The sequence below is a fragment of the Cervus canadensis genome, chromosome 3 (genome assembly GCF_019320065.1).
Source record: "Cervus canadensis isolate Bull #8, Minnesota chromosome 3, ASM1932006v1, whole genome shotgun sequence".
In the NCBI taxonomy this organism is placed as follows: domain Eukaryota; kingdom Metazoa; phylum Chordata; class Mammalia; order Artiodactyla; family Cervidae; genus Cervus; species Cervus canadensis.
Window position 1 is genome coordinate 58,396,447 of NC_057388.1, and position 19,287 is coordinate 58,415,733.

The window sequence follows — 19,287 nt, forward strand, 5'->3', positions numbered from 1 at the left end:
TCTTGTCCGCTAGCAAGATATGACAGCTGAGCCGCGCACGTGAGAGAATGCGCGGGGAAACGCGCGTGGAGACGTGCGTGGGGCGCTGAGCAGCCCGCTCACCACAGAATGGACACGTGGGGGCGCACGTGGGAGGGCCCGCGAGGGGCGGTGCTAAGGACCTGCGCACGTGGGGCTGCACGCGTGGTAGCGCACGCGGGAGGTTGCGCGTGGTGCTCTGGATAAGCGCGCCTGGGACTGAACGCGTGGGCGGCGCACGTGGCAGGGTGCTCGGGATAAGCGCACGTGGGGCTGTTCGCACGAGCCGCGCACGAGCGGCGCCAGGCAGCCTGGGTTTTGTTTCGCGGTCGCCTTGACGACCGGGCAGCCTGCAACGGCGCTGCGGCGAGTCGTTGAGGCTGTGAGCCGAGCCAGGCCCTCTTGCGGACCTCCCTGACTTGGCCGGGCCGGCGCCGGAGAGAGTACCAGCCCCATCCGAACGGGGACTATGAGAAAATGGTCGGGCAAACGAGGAATAAGCTCAGAGGTGCGGCTTCAGAGCCGTCGCACTCTCTCCGCTCCACGCAGTCTAGGCGGCGGCGCCGCGCCACAGGAGCTGGGGAGCCGGAGTTGGAGGAGGAGCCGAAGGAGGAGGTGAAAAGGCCGGAGCCGCCTTTGCCCACACGCAGGGGGAACCTGCCAGGGGGCGCCCGGGAGTATTCGCCGCGGAGGATCCGAAACCTGAAAACCCAGAATTGCGTGCCAGTGGAGATGGTCACAAGGACCGATCTTCTGAATGGCCGCTTTCAGTTTCTCCGCGCTTTTCTGGAACAGCTCTGGGACAAGGCGCAACTATTGCAAAGACGTCAGGTCTCGGGCAAGGGGGCCTTCGGCATAGGTGAGCGGAACCGACCGAGGAAAGCCCCTTGCAGGAGCGCTGACAGCTCCGGGACCAGCACTCCCGCGCGGCCAGCCTCACAATGGAGAGAGCCGTGGACCCTCTTGAGCCTAGGGTTGGAAGTTGTTTCCGTGAATCTTGAATATCAGTTTAACAAGCAAGTCTGGCAGCAATAATGGCGAGTTCCAATATCCGGAAAATCGCTGACAAGAATTCCGAGCCCCCTTAGTTCTTATTTTATTTTATTTTTCTTAGTTCTTATTTTAAAACATTTTCAAGGGTTTGCAGGCACAGTGATAACTTCATGTGTCACCAACAAAATGTCATCTTAAGGCAGCCATTTATCCCTAGTGAAAATGATAGGGTAGCTTAAGGGGAGGGGGATGTCAGACTTTATATTTTTCTGCACCTTGAATGAAGCAAAATAATGTGTTGGTTTTAATGAGTTGAGAATCTTTCACAGGAGAAATAGGATCAAATTAGGCAATACATTTCCCCATGTTGGTATCTATTTACTTTCCTACTGCTGAGGAGCTTGGTGCCTAAATTGCCTTCTTATTTAAGCCCTTGGAAGATTTTTCTTTATTTGCATTTCTAATTTTTGAAGATGTAAATTTTGCTGTTTCATTAAGATCAGTTTTGAGCCTAGTCCTTGCTCAGACTGGCCGCTGTTATACGTTGAAACACAGATAGATGTCTCCTAATGTAAGCTGTGATTTCTTTTCCATCATAAGTTGATTGCTGATATTAAAGTAGAATGGATCTCCACATTTGGAGCATGTAGACAATACTTGAGAAATAATAGATAGGGGTTCATATTTAGATTTTGTCAGATGTCTAGTTACAGAAAGTGTAGGATTTTAATTGTGACCAAAAAAGGGTAATATTTGGATGTGTGGAGCAGAGAACAAGTATTAGAGGCCTATAGAACAGCATAATCAGAGCTATAGAAGTAAGTACATATGAAATAAAAGTAAGGTTACAAAAAGAGAACGTAGAGTGTTCAAAAGATTGGTTGGGACCAGCCGTGGGGAGTCTAATTCAAGTTTACATTTAAGGCATTTGAACTTCATTCAGCAGGGTGGCACTGATGGATTCATTTTTTTAGGAATATAATTTTTTTTTTAACGAGGTGAAATACATATAACATAAAATTAACCATTTTTAAAGTGAACAATTTTGTGATTTAGTACGTTCTTGATGTTGACATTGACATAAATAGAGTGACATGATCAGAAGTGTGCTTCAGAGAGATTAATTTGACAGCAGTGTGTAAAATGGACTGGATGTGGACTGAGGTAGAAAAAAACAGTTGAATGCTAAAATCCAGACAATAGCGGTCTTTTTAATATTTATTTTATTTTTTGGTGGTAATAAGTCTTTGTTGTTGCATGTGGACTTTCTCTAGTTGGGGTGCACTGGCTTCTCTTGTTGGGGATCACAGGCTTTAGGCACCCGGGCTTCGGTAGTTGGTACATGTTGGCTCAGTAGTTACAGCTTCCAAGCTCTAGAGCACAGGCTCAATAGTTATGGTGCTCAGGCTTAGTTGCTCTGCAGTGGCATGTGGGATCCTCTGGGACCAGGGATCAAACTGGTGTCCCTGCATTGCAGAGTGGACTCTTAACCACTGGACCAGGGAAGCCCCAGACAGTAGTGGTCTTAATGAAGGGAAGCGAAAGTAGGAATGGAGAAGAGAAGTCAGAGGTGAAAGTTGATGGAAACATGTTGAGAGCAACTGGGTAGGAGATGAGGCAGAAGAGGAAAGGAATGTGATGAGAGGAAGGGAACATTTGGTCAGGCATGAGGATTGTAGATTTGGGAATTATTCATGTAGAAGTGAGTCGAAACATTAATATTGAGTGAGATTTCCAAGATAGAAAAGAGAGCAAAGTAAAGATACTTGGGAAAACCCCTGCATACTTTAAGAGAGAAGAGAAAAGAGAAAAACCAGATAGAGAAGCATATAAAAACAAAATGGTCAGAAAATGGAAGAACTGGCAGAGTTGGTATGATGGGACTTGATAGAGAAAGAAATCTAAGGATCTGGTGAAATGCTACAGAGAGATTGAAAAGCAGGAGAATTGAAAGAGACTGTTGACGTTGATAACTGAAGGGTCATTAGTCATTTAGAAGAGTTACAGGAACTTTAAAGATGTTGGCTGATTATCTTGTCAGACATGGCAGGGGATGGAGAAGAGAATATTTCGTAGTTGGAAGGTCTACTATATCAAGAGAAGTATTTTAAGGCCTGGGAATATTAAAGGCTGAAGGGGAAGGACCAAGGAGAGAGGGTGAGATTGAGGTTCGAAGAGAGTGAATGCTTGATGGTGCAGTCTTGGAATAATTGGGAAGGATGGAGCTAAAGGCATGAATTTGAGAAGCTATCAGTAGAAAAGAGAAGAGATGCTTCCTCTTCTGAGATGGTAGAGAACAGAGAAGCAAAGATCACTATATAGAGAAATGTTGAAATGAATATAAGAGATGTTGAGAGTGCTTGTGTCAAATGGTCTTTGTGCCAGTAAGGTATAAGGTTGGGTCACTTTCAGAGGTGAAATTGACAGAGGCAGGATACAGGACACAAGCTTTTAATCACAACTTTAGAAGGAGCTGTGATAAGCCCTTCTTTGCATTTACAGTATTGACAAATTACACCTTACAGTTTTGTTGGGTATGGAACGCGGGTTAAGGGGAGGGAGTGGGAGACACTAATATTTTGAAGATTTTGGAAAGCTAGATGGACTTAGTAGGATATTTGATTTTTTTCTTGAATATTATTTTTAAGAGTAATTGCCTTGAGAATAAGAAAGAGGATACAAATATAGTTGAGTAGGACATTGTCTATCTTAGAGTTAATGAAACCTTATCAGAGTTGAGAGGAAAGGTATAGGTTTAATTTTAAAGTGGTTCATAGTATTATGTATGTATTAGATGAAAAGTTAACATATGTAGTGAGTATATACTTTTTCTGTAAAGACCCAAGTAGTAAAAATTTTAAACTTCAGGCCACATATAGTCTGTGTTATTTATTCTTCCTTCCTATTTTTTTTTACAACCCTTAAAAAAATTAACAACCATTTTTAGCTTGCAGACAAAACAGACCAGACAGACCATAGACCATAGTTTGCTGATTGTGACATAAATCTAGACATCTGAGAAATATTGAAGAGTGGTAGGACTGAGCTCAGGATGGTGAGAATATGGAAAAAGAGCTGGAGAAGCATGATTGGGAGCTTCCAACATTGCAGCGTTTGTTTTAAAAGTTATTAAGTAGTCATTTTAAAGGCATATTATAATAAAGCAACTTTTAATGACTTTTTCCTTTTTTTCTTTTTCCAGCTGCCTTTGTGGCAATTTTGCACTGGTAAGATTAGTTTCAATTTGATATAAATAAAAACATTTGGATAATAAAAATTAGTATTACTGTTTGTATATATAAAATAATAACTGCTTGCTATGTGTATAGAATATCTATATGTTTACCAGTTAACATATATGTGTGTGTGTGTGTGTATAAAACTTTTTAAAAACCTCATGTGTGAAATATTTATAAATGAATGCATTATGGGAATAGTAATTTATGAATTAAAATAGTTTTGCTTTACCAAAAAGTTCACCACTGTATTTCCTAAATATCTAGCTTTTGTAGTGTAATTTTCATGTTTATTTCATGTGAAAAATGTCCTCATTTTATAGTAATTGAGAGTTGTTAGTGACATAAGGGAGCAGGAAATGGCAACCCACTCCAGTATTCTTGCCTGGAGAATCCCGTGGACAGAGGAGCCTGGTGGGCTGCTGTCCATGGGGTCGAACAGAGTCAGACACGACTGAAGCGACTTAGCATGTATGCATGCATTGGAGAAGGAAATGGCAACCCACTCCAGTATTCTTGCCTGGAGAATCCCAGGGACAGAGGAGCCTGGTGGGCTGCTGTCCATGGGGTCGAACAGAGTCGAAGCGACTTAGCAGCAGCAGCAGTGGCAGTGACAGAAACTGAGGGTTTCTGTAAAGTTTTAGTAGCACCCGTCAATTGTAAATCAGGTAGAAATGAAGATAAACACCTGTAATGGTAATACAGAATTAAATGAGCCTTTCAGTGTGCATACACATACACATTATTTTACATAAATGATATATTTGTAAAAAATGTATGTAAAATAATTTTCCTCTGACATATCTTCATTCCTACCTGAGCGCAAGGATTTCTGCTCTTGGAAAGAAGGGGATATGCCCCGCATCCTGTTGGGACAGTGCTTTTCTGACCATTATTCTGCACGGAGATCTTGATGTTGTTAATAGAACTAAGACTGTAATGGTAAGAAATATTTTCTACAGCTTGTGATACCCTGGTATATGTCCTAGGTGTAAATGAAGGTGAGTGGAAGACAGGGTTGCTATATGGAATTTTGTTTTATTTTCTACTTCACTGGAAAGCATCTACTATATAATTGAAGGATAGTGAATTGCTGACTACAATTTTACTTGTCACATATGCTCCTATTTCAGTACCTACAGCTGGGTTTTGTTTTTTTTTTTAAGTTGTACTGATGAAACATATTTAGTACAATCCTGTTTTCTTTGGCACTTTATGTAGTGTTCTACTTATTTAAAAACTGATTTAACTTAAAATAATTTTATTTAAAATTATATTCTAAATCTTTTCAGCAGTTAGAGACATTTCCCAAACCTGATACATTAGAAACACTTGTAAAACATAACAGATAAACAGTTCTGATTTAGATACCTGGAGTGGGAAGAATGATGGAGAAATCTACAAGAGTTTTAGATCTACAATTGTTCAGTCTCCCAGTCATGTCCGACTCTTTGCGACCCCATGGACTGCAACTTGCCAGGCCTCCCTGCTCCAGTGGATCATGTTTTGTCAGAACTCTCCACTATGATCCATCCATCTTGGGTGACCGTACACGGCATGGCTTATAGCTTCATTGAGTTATGCAAGCCCTTTCACCATGACAAGGCAGTGATCCATGAAGGGGAGATATACAATTATCTGTGTTATAGTGCTGGATTATAAATGCCTAAAAATATACAAATTGGCAAATTATAAAGTTATCTCAATATTTATTGTAAAAATTTATTCTTTGTTCTTCTTATGGTTTTTATACTTTGTTTATAATAGTTTAGCCCTGTTTTTGAAACATGTTGTTTTTCTTCTAGGGTACATTTGATAACACTTTTTGAAAATGATCGTCATTTTTCTCACCTCTCAGCCTTAGAACGGGAGATGACTTTTCGCACTGAAATGGTTAGGTTCTTTCTTCTAATGAATTCATTTGTAGTTTAAGAATAGTAAGGTGCAAATTTATTAGAATCTGAAATGAATTTTGGTGAATTTCACTGTTTCTCACATTATTGTAGGTTTATTTTATTTTTGCTGTTTTTAAAAAGAATTTTATTGGGATATAGTTGACTTACAATGTTGTGTTAGTTTCAGGTGTATAGCACACTGATTCAGTTATACATATACATATTTTCATTCTTTTTCAGATTCTTTACTTCTGTAGATTATTATAGAATATTGAATAGAGTTCTCTGTGCTGTATAATAGGTCCTTGTTGGTTATCTATTTTATGTACAGTAATGTGTGTATGTTAATCCCAAGCTCCTAATTTATCTCTCCCTGTCCTTCACCCACATTTCCCTTTTGGTAACCGTAGGTTTGTTTTTGAAATCTGGCCTATAAGTTTATTATTTAAATAAAAAATGTTTTAGTCCTCACTTTGTAAGCAATAGTACAATCAAAATGGATTAAAGACCTAAATGTAAGACCTGAAACCGTAAATCTCCCAGAAGAGAACATAGGCAGAACACGGTTTGACATAAATTGTAGCAGTGTTTTTTTGGATCTGTCTCCTAAGGCAAAATAAATGAAAGCAGAAATAAATAAATAGAGCCTAATTAAACCTGAAAGCTTTTGGGGAGCTGAAGAAACCATTCTCAAAACTAAAAGACAACCTACTGAATGGGAGAAAATACTTGTAAATGCTATGACTGATAAGTGGTTAATATCCAAAATACATAAACAGCTCATACAACTCAATATAAAAAAAATTTTGAAAAATTGACAGAAGATGTGAATAAACTTTTTCCAAAGAAGACATACAGATGGCAAACAGGCACATAAAAAGATGCTCAACATCACAAATTGTTAGAGAAGTGCAAGTCAAAACCTCAATGAGATATCACCTCACACTGGTCAGAATGGCTACCATTGCAATGTCTACAAATAACAAATGTTGATGAAATTTTGGAAGAAAGGAAACTCTCCTACCCTGTTGATGGGAATGTAAATCGGTACAGCCACTGTGGAAAACAGTGTACAGGCTTCTCTAAAAACTAAAAATAGAACTACCATATGATCCGACAATTCCCTTCTATTTTGCTACTCATTTTGATATATGGAATCTAAAAAATATATACAACAGAAAAGTGTTTCAGGATTCTATTGTCACATTCTCTTCCTTTTCTAAAGGCAGACTTCTTTATAAGATAGTAAAGATCAATTATAATAGCAGTGAAAAGGAAAACAAAGACAGAGTTTTAAGAAGTGTTACAGACCTATCAGAATTATTGGAAATTGCTTTCTTCTCAGGTTGAGTTGGCCAGTTTTAGCTGGCTCTTTAAATTTTGTTTTTAAGCTCTCTTGATTTCCAGATAATCTCTTTTAGAGAACTTTTGATATCACTTCTTTAATACTTTTTCTGTTCTTTTGACACCGAATCTGTAAAATGGATAATGTAATCTACTGTATTTTACATAATTGTTGTGGGGATTAAATGGGATAAAGAATGCCAGAATTGCAGAAATTTACAATTAAGAGAAGCCAGGACTGTCCAGATGAGCTAATTAGGGGCCAAGAAAAGAGCTGAAATTGGCTCTTTTATTTGCCTTTAATTGTGACTAAATTAGAAATTTTAATTAAAGAATAAAAATTAGCAAAATTTACCATTTCAATTATTTCTAAGTATATCGTTCTGTGGCATTAAACACACTTAATGTTGTGCAACCATTAACCCTCATCCATCTCCAGAACTTTATTATCCCAAACAGACTGTACCTGTTAAGCAGGTAACTCCCCCTCCCACTGCTTTCTCACCTAGCTCCTTAGTCACCTCTATTCTACTCCTGTCTATAAATGTGCCTCGTCTAGGTATCTTAGCCATTGCTTTATAAATCTCTCACCATATGGCCACTTAAAAGCTTTGAAGAGTTGGACATGTTAGCATTTGTATGGCATTTGAATTTTTAATATCTTATAGGTGTTATTTCCAAAGAGAGGATATAAAATATTATTTAATAAAGAGTTGGTGATGGACAGGGAGGCCTGGCGTGCTGCACTTCATGGGGTCGCAAAGAGTCGGACACGACTGAGCGACTGAACTGAACTGACCTGTAGCTCTGTCGGCGTCTGGGCTTCAATGACAGATCACTAGATTCAGATAGCAGTTCTATGCTTTGTTGTATAATGATGAGTAAGGTGTCTGATTCTCAGTCTCATCTGTTAATTAGAAATAATGCCAGCCTTCCAGGATTTTATTGAAAATGAAGAAAGAGGAAGTGAATGAAACACACAGCACAGTACCATACACAAAAATAATAAGTTAATAATAAAAGTGTGTATGTTTTCTGTTAGTACAGACATGCATATTAAACATCTTCTTGTTGTATTGGCTTGTTTCTCTCATAAGCAAAAAGGAAAGATCCTTATATGAACTTGCTCTATTGATACTAATTAAAATTATGAAGAAGTGCCATTTCAGATATTAGCTAAAACAAATCTTTAATTTTAATAGTCACTACTGTTGCTTAATCTGTAAAAAAATAAAGTACCTTATAGTTGTATGAAGCCAGAATGAGTATAGAGTTGAAGGTTACTTTTAATGATTTTGAGAGGAACCTATATTACAAACTATGTGGCCCTTTATTTTTTTAGGGAAGAAAGCAGGAAATTGACGAGCAAGTAATATGAAACAGCATACTTTTGTTAATCTTTGAATTTTAAATAGCAATTTTACTAGCCTAATAAAATAATTTCACATGCTGTACTAATGCACTAGAATAACCCCTCTTTCAGGACACATTTCTGTCACGAACAGTAGCTTACATTTAGTTAGCTTTCACTTTGTGCAGAGCCAGTCAATGGAACCGGAAAGGAAAAGGAAAGCATGAAGTGCCATCTGATGCTCTTGTGACCATCATACATTATTTCTAAAGAGTTGGAGAAATATAAGTAATTATGCAAAGTTGTACACGTACAATGACACAAAGTCATACCTATGCCAGAATTATCAGATCTCAGCCTCTAGGTGTCTCACAATACGGGGGTAAAATCAGGCTTGGTAGAATTAAAAATGTGTTGGTTTCTTATTATAAGGTGCTATTAGAAAAATTCCTTAAAACGTTGAATCATCCCTTTAACTCTTTTTCAAACCTATGGAAAATATGAAAGAATAGTATAGTGATGACCTGAAAAGGTATGCATTTGTTTGCATTCAAGAATGCAATAGTAAGTAGAAATTAGGAAGTATTATTATCGATCTTTTTTTCCTTTTCAGAATCAATTGTCTAAAAAGAGTTAGAAAAATAAGTATTTTAAAAATTAACTTACGTTGACAATTTATACTTTTTAAAAGGGACTTTATTATTCCTACTTCAAGACCATTGTTGAAGCACCTTCATTTTTGCAAGGACTATGGATGATTATGAATGACAGGCTCACTGAATATCCCCTTGTAATTAATACAGTGAAACGCTTCCATCTTTATCCAGAGGTAAGCAATGTTTTGGGACAAATGTTTGTAGTGGGATTTCTTCTTTTATCAGATAGAACTTATAAGCACAATGATGATGTTATAGGAAGGAAGGGATCTATAAAGTTTACTGATTGTTGTGTGTGTCCTTATAGTTGAGCACCGCATCAAAAGTTCCTTTCCTCAATCAAAAAGCCCAGAAATTATTCTCACATGAACTTAAAGAATAGAACCTTCAGTTAAGTTCAGTTCAGTCACTCAGTCGTGCCTGACTCTTTGTGACCCCATGAATTGCTGCATGCCAGGCCTCCCTGTCCATCACAAACTCCCGGAGTTTACTCAAACACATGTCCATCGAGTTGGTGATGCCATCCAGCCATCTCATCCTCTGTCGTCCCCTTCTCCTCCTGCCCCCAATCCTTCCCAGCATCAGGGTCTTTTCCAAAGAGTCAACTCTTCCCATCAGGTGGCCAAAGTATTGGAGTTTCAGCTTCAGCATCAGTCCTTCCAATGAACACCCAGGACTGATCTCCTTTAGGATAGACTGGTTGGATCTCCTTGCAGTCCAAGGGACTCTCAAGAGTCTTCTCCAACACCACAGTTCAAAAGCATCAATTCTTCGGCGCTCAGCTTTCTTCACAGTCCAGCTCTCACATCCATACATGACCACTGGAAAAACCATAGCCTTGACTAGACGGACTTTTGTTGGCAAAGCAATGTCTCTGCTTTTTAATATGCTATCTAGGTTGGTCATCACTTTCCTTCCAAGGAGTAAGCGTCTTTTAATTTCATGGCTGCAGTCACCATCTGCAGTGATTTTGGAGTTCAAAAAAATAAAGTCTGACACTGTTTCCACTGTTTCCCCATCTATTTCCCATGAAGTGATGGGACCAGATGCCATGATCTTAGTTTTCTGAATGTTGAGCTTTAAGTCAACTTTTTCACTCTCCTCTTTCACTTTCATCAAGAGGCTTTTTAGTTCCCCTTCACTTTCTGCCATAAGGGTGGTGTCATCTGCATATCTGAGGTTATTGATATTTCTCCCAGCAATCTTGATTCCAGCTTGTGCTTCATCTAGCCCAGCGTTTCTCATGATGTACTCTGCATATAAGTTAAATAAGCAGGGTGACAATATACAGCCTTGACGTACTCCTTTTCCTATTTGGAACCAGTCTGTTGTTCCATGTCCAGTTCTAACTGTTGGTTCCTGACCTGCATATAGGTTTCTCAAGAGGCAGGTCAGGTGGTCTGGTATTCCCATCTATTTCAGAATTTTCCACAGTTTATTAGTATGGCAATAATAGCCAGTGTAATAGACAAGCCAGATGGGAAGGAGCCACAGATTCACCAATGGAGATGGTTCATAGGTTATCACATTTGTGGGTATAGGGTTGTTCATTATTCCTTTTGTTGTGTTGGTTGTTTAGTTGCTCAGTCAGGTCCAACTCTTTTGAAACCCTGTGGACTATAGCCCGCCAGACTCCTCTGTCCATGAGATTTTCCAGGCCAGAATACCTAAATGGGTTGGCATTTCCTTCTCCAGGGAATCTTCCTGACCCAGGGATCAAACCCATGTCTCCTGTATTGGCAGGTGGATTCTTTACCACTGAGCTACCAGGGAAGCCCCATTATTCCTTTACTATCCTTTTTAATGTCTGAGATCTATAAGGATGACCCCTCTTCCATTTCTGATATTAGTAATTTGTGTTCGTTCTCTTTTTTCTTAGCCTGGCTGTAGGCTTATTGATTTTATTAATGCCCTGTTGTTAGACGCAGGCACATTGAGGATTGCCATGTCTCCTTTTAGAACTGACCCCTTTATCATTATGTAATACCACTTTTTAAGCCCTGATAACTTTTCATGAAGTTTTGTTCTGTCTGAAATTAGTACAGCTACTCTGACTTTCTTTTAATTAGTTTTTGCATAGTATATCTTACTTTATTCATTTGCTCTTTTTAAAACGTATTTATTTTTGGCTGCGCTGGATCTTGTTGCTGTGCAAGGGCTTTCTCCAGTTGGGGCAAGTGGGGCTACTCTTGTTTGTGGTACACAGGCTTCTCATTACGGTGGCTTCTCTTGTTGCCGAGGATGGGCTCTAGGGTGCATGGGCTTTGGTAGTTTTGGCTCACAGGCTTAGTTGCTCCGTAGCACATGGAATCTTACCCAGCCAGGGATGGAACCCATGTTCCCTGCGTTGGCAGGCGGATTCTTCACTACTGGACCACCAGGGAAGTCCTCTTCATTTACTCTTAATCTATATGTGTCTTTATATTTAAAGTTAGTTTAGACAAAGTATGTTTGAGTCTTGATTTTCTGATTTACTCTGATAATCTGTCTCTTGATTGGTGCATTTAGATCATTGATGTTCTAAGTAATTATTGACATAGATTGATATCAACTATGTTTGTTGCTACAATATTTTATATTTGTTGCCCTTGTTTTTTGTTCCTGTTTTGAGTCCACTCTGTTCATGCCTTTTGTGGTTCTAACTGAGCATTTTATATTATTTCATTTTCTCTTTCTTACTATATTAGTTATAATTCTGTTTTTTTAAACTTTTCTTTGTGGTTGACCTAGAGATTGCAGTATACATTTAAAATGAATCCAAGATCACTTTCAGATAACACTAAACCACTTTCAGGGCAGTGTGTGTGTGTGTGTGTGTGTGTGTGTGTGTGTGTGTGTGTGTGTGTGTGTGTGTGTGTGTGTGTGTACCTTATAATAACAAAATAATTCTAATTCCTCCCTTCCAACCCTGAATCATTGCTGTCATTTATGTTTATTATACATAAGTTTAAGTACATGCACAACCATGCATAAATGAATACACTGTTGCTATTATAATTTTGAACAAAGTTATACTTTAGATCAATTAAGAGTAAGAAAAAGAAAAGTTTTTTTTATCTTCACTTATTCTTTCTTTGATGCTTTTTCTGTGGATCCAAGTTTTCTAATCCGTATCTTTCTTATCTCTCTCAAAGATATACAGAGTCTTTCAATTTTTGTTTGTTTGAGAAAGTATTTCTCCTTCACTTTTAAAGGATAATTTCACATGATACAAAATTCTAAGTTGGTTTTTATCCTCTCAACTCTTTAAATATTTCATTTTCTTCTTAAATTGAATAGTTTCTGAGAAGTCAGATGTACTTCCTAACCTTTATTCCTTCTTAAGTAAGGCATGTTTTTCTTCTGACTTCTGTAAGAATTTTTCTTTATCTTTAATTTTTTATAGTTTGAATGTTATATGCATATTCAATATATATGATTTATGAATAGGTATAGTTTTTTGGCATTTATCATGGTTGATGTTCTCTAAGCTTTCTGTACCTATAGTTTGATGTGAGGAAATTCCCAGTCATTGTTTCTATTCATAATATTTCTTCTGTTTCTTTATCTTTTCTCCTATGGCATTCCCATTACATGTATGGTGTACCTTCTGTGGTTGTCCCACAGTTCTTGGATATTCTGTTCTCTTATTTTTATCTTTTATATTTTTGATTTTCAGTTTTGGAGGTTTCTTATTGAAATATACTGAAGCTCAGAGATTCCTCAGCCAGGTCCAGCATACTAATAAGTACATCAAAGGCATTCCTGATTTCTGTTGTGTATTCTGTTATAGTGTATAGAGAATCTCTCTGCTAACCTTGCCAGTCTGTTCTTGCATGCTCTTTTCTTTATCTGTTAGAGCCTTTAGCACATTAATTATTGTTGTCCTGAATTCCTAGTCTTAAAATTTCAACATGCCTGCCATATCTAAGTCTAGTTCTGATGCTTGCTGTTTCTTCAAACTATGTTTTGGTTTTTAGTATGCCTTATGATGCCTTTCTTAATAGCTATCTTGAGGTAGTGGGTACAAAGAGCTGCCATAAATAGGCCTTTAATAGTGTAAGGGAAGCATTCTGTAATTCTGTAGTTAGGTCTCAATCTTTTGTGAATCTCTACCTCTGGACTGTGAACTTTGCAAGTGCTTCTTGGTTTTTTCTTTCCCGTTTAGGTACAGCAGGATGACTAGAGTGGGCTGGAGTTGGGTATTTCCCTTCTCTCACATAGAGGGGTGGAGTTGGGTATTACTCTGCCACCCTGTAGTTTAGGCTCTGATAAAACCCTAGCTGGTTAGGCCTACTGGTAGAATAGTCTCCTTCAAGGGCAGGCCTTGTTAAGAACAGAGTACTCTGGTGTATTTCAAAATGCTCCTCTTTCCACTTCCCCCTCAGAAACAGATTTTTTTCTGATATCACTGTAAGAAACTAGTGATCTCCTAGAGATAAAATTCATAAATATGTTGGCATTGTCCCTATTGCTGGGTCTCCCTGGAGTTTTTGATTCTCACAATTGTTTACACTGTGCCTCTAGCAAGTCATCACTTATAATTTAGGTTTTCTGTTTCTCCATCTGGTTCCCATGGAAGTTTCTACCCCTGGATTTTTGCTCCAATAAGTTGTGATTCTCTGTATTTGCCTGCCAACCTTTACAGTCTGGGAGCAGCAGTTTGCCTAGTGACCTCACTTCTCTTTTGGATCTAAGAAGAGTTGACTTTTCAGCTTGTTTAATTTTTTTCTTATTAGAATGGAGTGGCAAATTATAAGCTTCTTACATGCTGGACTTGGAAACCTTGTACTTTTTAAAAAATTTGATTCAATATATTTTATTTCCCTTGAGGTTTCTTACTTGGTCCATGGACTTTTTTTAGTGGGTTTCTTTTACTTTTCAAGTGTTTGAAGATTTATCTTTGTTATTAATTTGTAGCTTAAATTCATTATGTATAGAGAATTGAAAAACCTCGATAAAATTTTTATCTATATACTCCATTTGACCTCTACCGAAGAGAATGGTACTATATGTGTGTGTGTGTGTGTGTGTGTGTGTGTGTATGTATTGTTTTTTGAGTGTTTGGTTGTTTTTATTGTCTAAAAGTTATCTATTTCTAGGCTGCTGCTTTCCTAGTCCTTTGGCTAGAAAGAGTAGGCCTTTTCTGAATGCCGTGTAAGCCCCCAGTGGTGTTTCTGGTTGCCAGACTCTGACTCCAAATCTGAGAAAATAAGGCAAAAGGAAAGTCCAGGGAACTTGCCACCATGTCATTCCTTGGGTCCTGAGATTCCTAGCTAATGTGCCTTTTTTCTTGTACCTTTCTTCTTATGTTTGATTTATATGATTCGCAGAAGTTCTAGTTGTACTTGTAGGAATAGAGAAAAGTACATCCACTCCATTTCCCAAAAGTGGACATTTACATTATTTAAATATTGCCCTTTTAAAAATCTTCATTTAGTTTAACTGCTTTTCTAATTTTCCATGTGGTTTCTTCTTTGATCCATTGGATATTTAAATATTGTGTTATTGAATTTCAAAGAACTTAGGGGTTTCTCAGATTTCTTTACTTCTTTGATTTCTATAAGTGCTTTTCAATGTAATTTGTGGTAGTAACAATTGTATAGACCTACATAAGATTTAAGATGAAATAAGAGGTTTTCTGCATCAGCTTTCTCCATATCCCATCTTACTTTTCAGAGGCACTTTGACCTTATTTCCTCTAATGATTATCTGGATAATTCTAGTGAAAATAGAAAAATCAAAGAGAAAAAAACCGATTTGTTGAATCTTCAACTTTAGTTACTGTAAATAAGATAAGGATTTAGCTTATTATGGACTAGGCCAAGTTCTTACAGTGTTTGATAATTATTTTTTTTAGTTTTGAGTTATTTTTGGAATTTTATATCATTAAATCTCTGTTTTTTTGTTCTACTAATTTCCATCAGTATGGTCTTTAAAAGATTAGCTAGTTTTTTCTTTTTACTTATCAAAAAATTTATTGAATAATTTGCACAATTTTCAGTTACTTTGATGTTACGAAAAAGTAATCATGACAATGTAGTTGAGTCATTTTTAAAACTTGAAAGCATGTAAATGACAGCCAACAAGGGCTCGTCCAGTCTTATTTTCATATTGCATTAGATACAATATGGAGAAGACTTAGCTTTGCTTGCAGCCTTATGTGGTACTTTAGTGTTGAAGTAAAATGTCCATACTTTGTGTTCACAAGGAGATTAATTTCTCATCTTAAAATATGAGTTTGAAACAATGTGTTTTAAAAAGGCAAAGGCATTTAATGCTTACTCTATACCAGCACTTATATATGTAAGCTCTAATCTCCCATCACTCTTGTAAGGGGGTCATTAATGTCATTTTAGAGAGGAGGTGGCTGAGGTTCAGAGGCTGAAGGATTGCTTCACACCATAGAAACCGTAACTTGTAGAGTCAGAATTTTTTGTTTATTTTGACTTCAAAGTCATGCTTTCTTCCTGTATTAAATGACATCTCATAAAGGAGTATAATTCTAGATTTTGCACATACATTTAATGTGACAAATTTTTGTACATTTATGAAAAATACACAAGAAGTTATAAAGTTTAGCAGAATGTCAGTTTTACAAAATTAAGTGATACAGTAAATCTATGTTATACATGAAAAGTTTTTTATGATATTTACTGATGTGTATTACACTAACTACTTGTATAATATTGTACAATGAAAAACTGCATGTGTGCATGCTAAGTCACTTCAGTCATGTCCAACCCTGTGTGACCCCATGGACTGCAGCCTGTCAGGCTCCTCTGTCCATGGGATTCTCCAGGGAAGATTATTGGAATGGGTTGCTGTGCCCTCTTCCAGGGGATCTTCCCGACCCAGGGATCGAACCTAGGTCTCTTACATCTAACCTCCATTGGCAGGCAGGTTCTTTGTCACTAGCGCCACAAGGGAAGCCGCAATGACACTAGCTACCTGTCTTTTGTGCCTAGGGAGAAACTGGAAGGATGGTCACCAAAACAGTAAAAGTAGTTAGTTCTAGATTATTTTTACTTTCCCTTTGAAGTCTTTATTTTTTAACTTGTCCCCCCACCCCGTACAGTGATCTGCATTATTTTTCTCAAATGTATAAAATTATTTTTTAAAAACAATCTCCCAGGAATCAGCATTTTTTTGTAATTTTTTGTTGCTAATTTCCTTTGTTTTTAAAATTTTTAAAGCAGATTTCAGATTGGGAAGGATTGGTTAATTAAATCTGCTTAATCAAATGTTAATGCTTAATGGGCATAAGGAGCTATTATTCCACGTGCAGTTGTTTTTATAGACTATGAGTTGGTTTTTAGACTATGAAGAGAATAAGTTCAAGGGCCTAAGAGAAATGTTATAGAATACTGTAAAGCTTTGTATATTTGCTATTAATTATCTTCATATTTTAATTATATACTTAATGCTTGATTTTATAGCTACTATTCTGCTTCAGTTGTTTAAAAGAGTGTATTACAGAGATGTCAGTCACAACATAAACTGTGTAGCTGTGCATTACTCAGTAGTACACAACTTGATAGTGTGTGTGTGTATATACAATTTTTAAGTGACTGTTTCCCAAGTGAAATGATTTAAATAAATTCATCAAAGTTTATAATGTTAAAGGCAGCCATTATAAAATGATAAATTTGGAAAAATTTTAATTATGAAGATACTGTATATCTATTATCTTTTTTATCTTTTTTAGGTGATTATAGCCTTCTGCTATCGCACATTTGTGGGAATAATGAATTTATTTGGGTTAGAAACTAAGACCTGCTGGAACGTGACCAGAATTGAACCTCTAAATGAAGTTCAAAGCTGTGAAGGCATGTTTCTTCCTAAAATGCTGCTGTATATTGTCATTAACGTTTACATAAACATTTTATAATATTATGACTTTCTAAGAATTATTATAAACTACTATGATTGATTTTTTTCTTTAAAAACACTATAGAACTGATTCACCTAAATATTTACCTTTACCCTTTAAAGTAATTTTTTGAGAAGGCAGTGTACTTACTAACATGAGTATTAATTTGGAATTGAATTTGAATATTAATATATATCTGTGTAAGGTCATACTGATTATAAGACATTCCTTCATTTCATAAGGTACAAGAAAGGTTCTGAGGTGGCTTGAATATGTAAATTTGGGGGATGTAGATCAAATAGTCACAGTTCTACCTGTAATAGTTAACATAGTTAATGTAAAAATTTAGTCATGCATAAATATTTAAAAATCAGACATATATAATAAAGATTACTTTAGAAGTTCTACTTTTTTGTGCTCTCACAGTCCATGAATAGTTCTAATTAAACTCTTCATATACATCTTCTACATCAATATCTTTGTCAGAGAACCACTTTTAGAATCATTTAACAGTTTTACAGAATCTGTAATTGTCATTACTATTTAAGATATTTGTGATTTAGCACTATTACAATCTAAGTATGATGCTGTACCTTGAAACTTTTATTTGCAATCACATGTATCTACTTGTATAACACTTAGATAGTTGTTTTTTTCTTTTTCATATTCTCTACATTGTTTTATATATATATATTTTTTCTGTTAACTTGTATGCAATAACATTCTGTTCTCAGAATATATCCTAAATCTGTATTTCCATCTTTCCCTTACATTTTTACTGATTCCCTCAGATGGTCTTTGTAATATCTAAAATAGTGGTGGTAGAGGATATTTGAGGACAGTTAAACTTTTTTGTACAAAGGAATTGAGAGAATGCCTCATAAAATGAGAGATTCAGCCAGCATAGAACCTTTTCTGAGAGTTGGAAAAAAATCACCTTATATGTGAATATATATATGGTATTTATTAAGTTACCACTAAGTGATAGGTTAGTATTGGCACTTGAGATCCTGAGATAAACCTGGTAAACACGGGGTCTTACCATCATAGATTTTACAGCATAAGAGGGATGTTAGCAGGTACAACTGTGGTGGATATTACAAACAAGAAAATAAGATTGCTGAGGATAAGTGAAGTGTTTCGAGAATAGGGACCAGCATATTCCAAAGTTCTGAAGCAAGAGAGAATTGAAAGAAAGCTAGACTTCCTTGAGCAGTTAGAGAAGAAAACATGGTGTGAAATGATGTTTGGAATGTAAGCAAGAGGCAGATAATGAAGAACCATTTACTGGCTACAGATATCATATGTATTCATTGAAGAATTTTGACAGATTTTTATTTTTAAAACATGATTTTGGCAATTACATGGAAAAGATAATTAGTAAAGGACAAAAGTGAATTCAGTGAGTCCAGGTAGGAAACTGTTTTGCTCTCAGCAAGTGATTGCAGGAAAGGTAACTGGAAAACGAATGGATTTGAGAGAGAGTCAGAAGCAGAAATGAAAGGATTTGATGGTTGATGGGAAAGAGGAAAGAGAATGAATTTATGTAATATTGTTGGGTTTCTGGTTTAAGTAATTGAGTCCCTCCATTCAGAATGGTAAGAAACATTATAAAAGTAGCAGATTTGAATTGGTTCGTTAATTTGAGGTATCTGAGAGATTCCAAAGTAAAGATGTCAAGTGGCTACTTATGTACATACATACAGGAATAAAGTTCTCATTTGAATGTAGACTTGGCATCTTCTGTATGTAGATGGTAATTGGAACCACGGAAGTGAAAGAATTTCCTTGAGGAGAATATGAAGAAAAGAGGAGGGCATATGACTGATCCTGAAGTAGTTCAGTGTTGAAGGAGGGCATGTATAGGAAGAGGAATTATTAGGTCAGACTGAAAAGGAGTGATCGGAGAAGTGGAAGAGATCAGAAAGGCTAGCCCTCAAAT

At 36.9% G+C, this 19,287-nt stretch overlaps 1 protein-coding gene across 1 annotated transcript in view; it reads left to right on the plus strand.

The window, feature by feature from the left end:
* The first annotated feature begins 350 nt into the window (after positions 1-350).
* The window catches only part of DPY19L2 (dpy-19 like 2), an 84,047-nt gene continuing 65,110 nt past the window's right edge, over positions 351-19,287 (plus strand). The window contains exons 1-5 of the mRNA XM_043463223.1: positions 351-877; positions 4,214-4,238; positions 6,053-6,140; positions 9,529-9,666; positions 17,181-17,301. Coding sequence (XP_043319158.1) covers positions 496-877; positions 4,214-4,238; positions 6,053-6,140; positions 9,529-9,666; positions 17,181-17,301 — 754 coding nt within the window. The 5' untranslated portion in view covers positions 351-495. The remainder of the gene's footprint in view (positions 878-4,213; positions 4,239-6,052; positions 6,141-9,528; positions 9,667-17,180; positions 17,302-19,287) is intronic.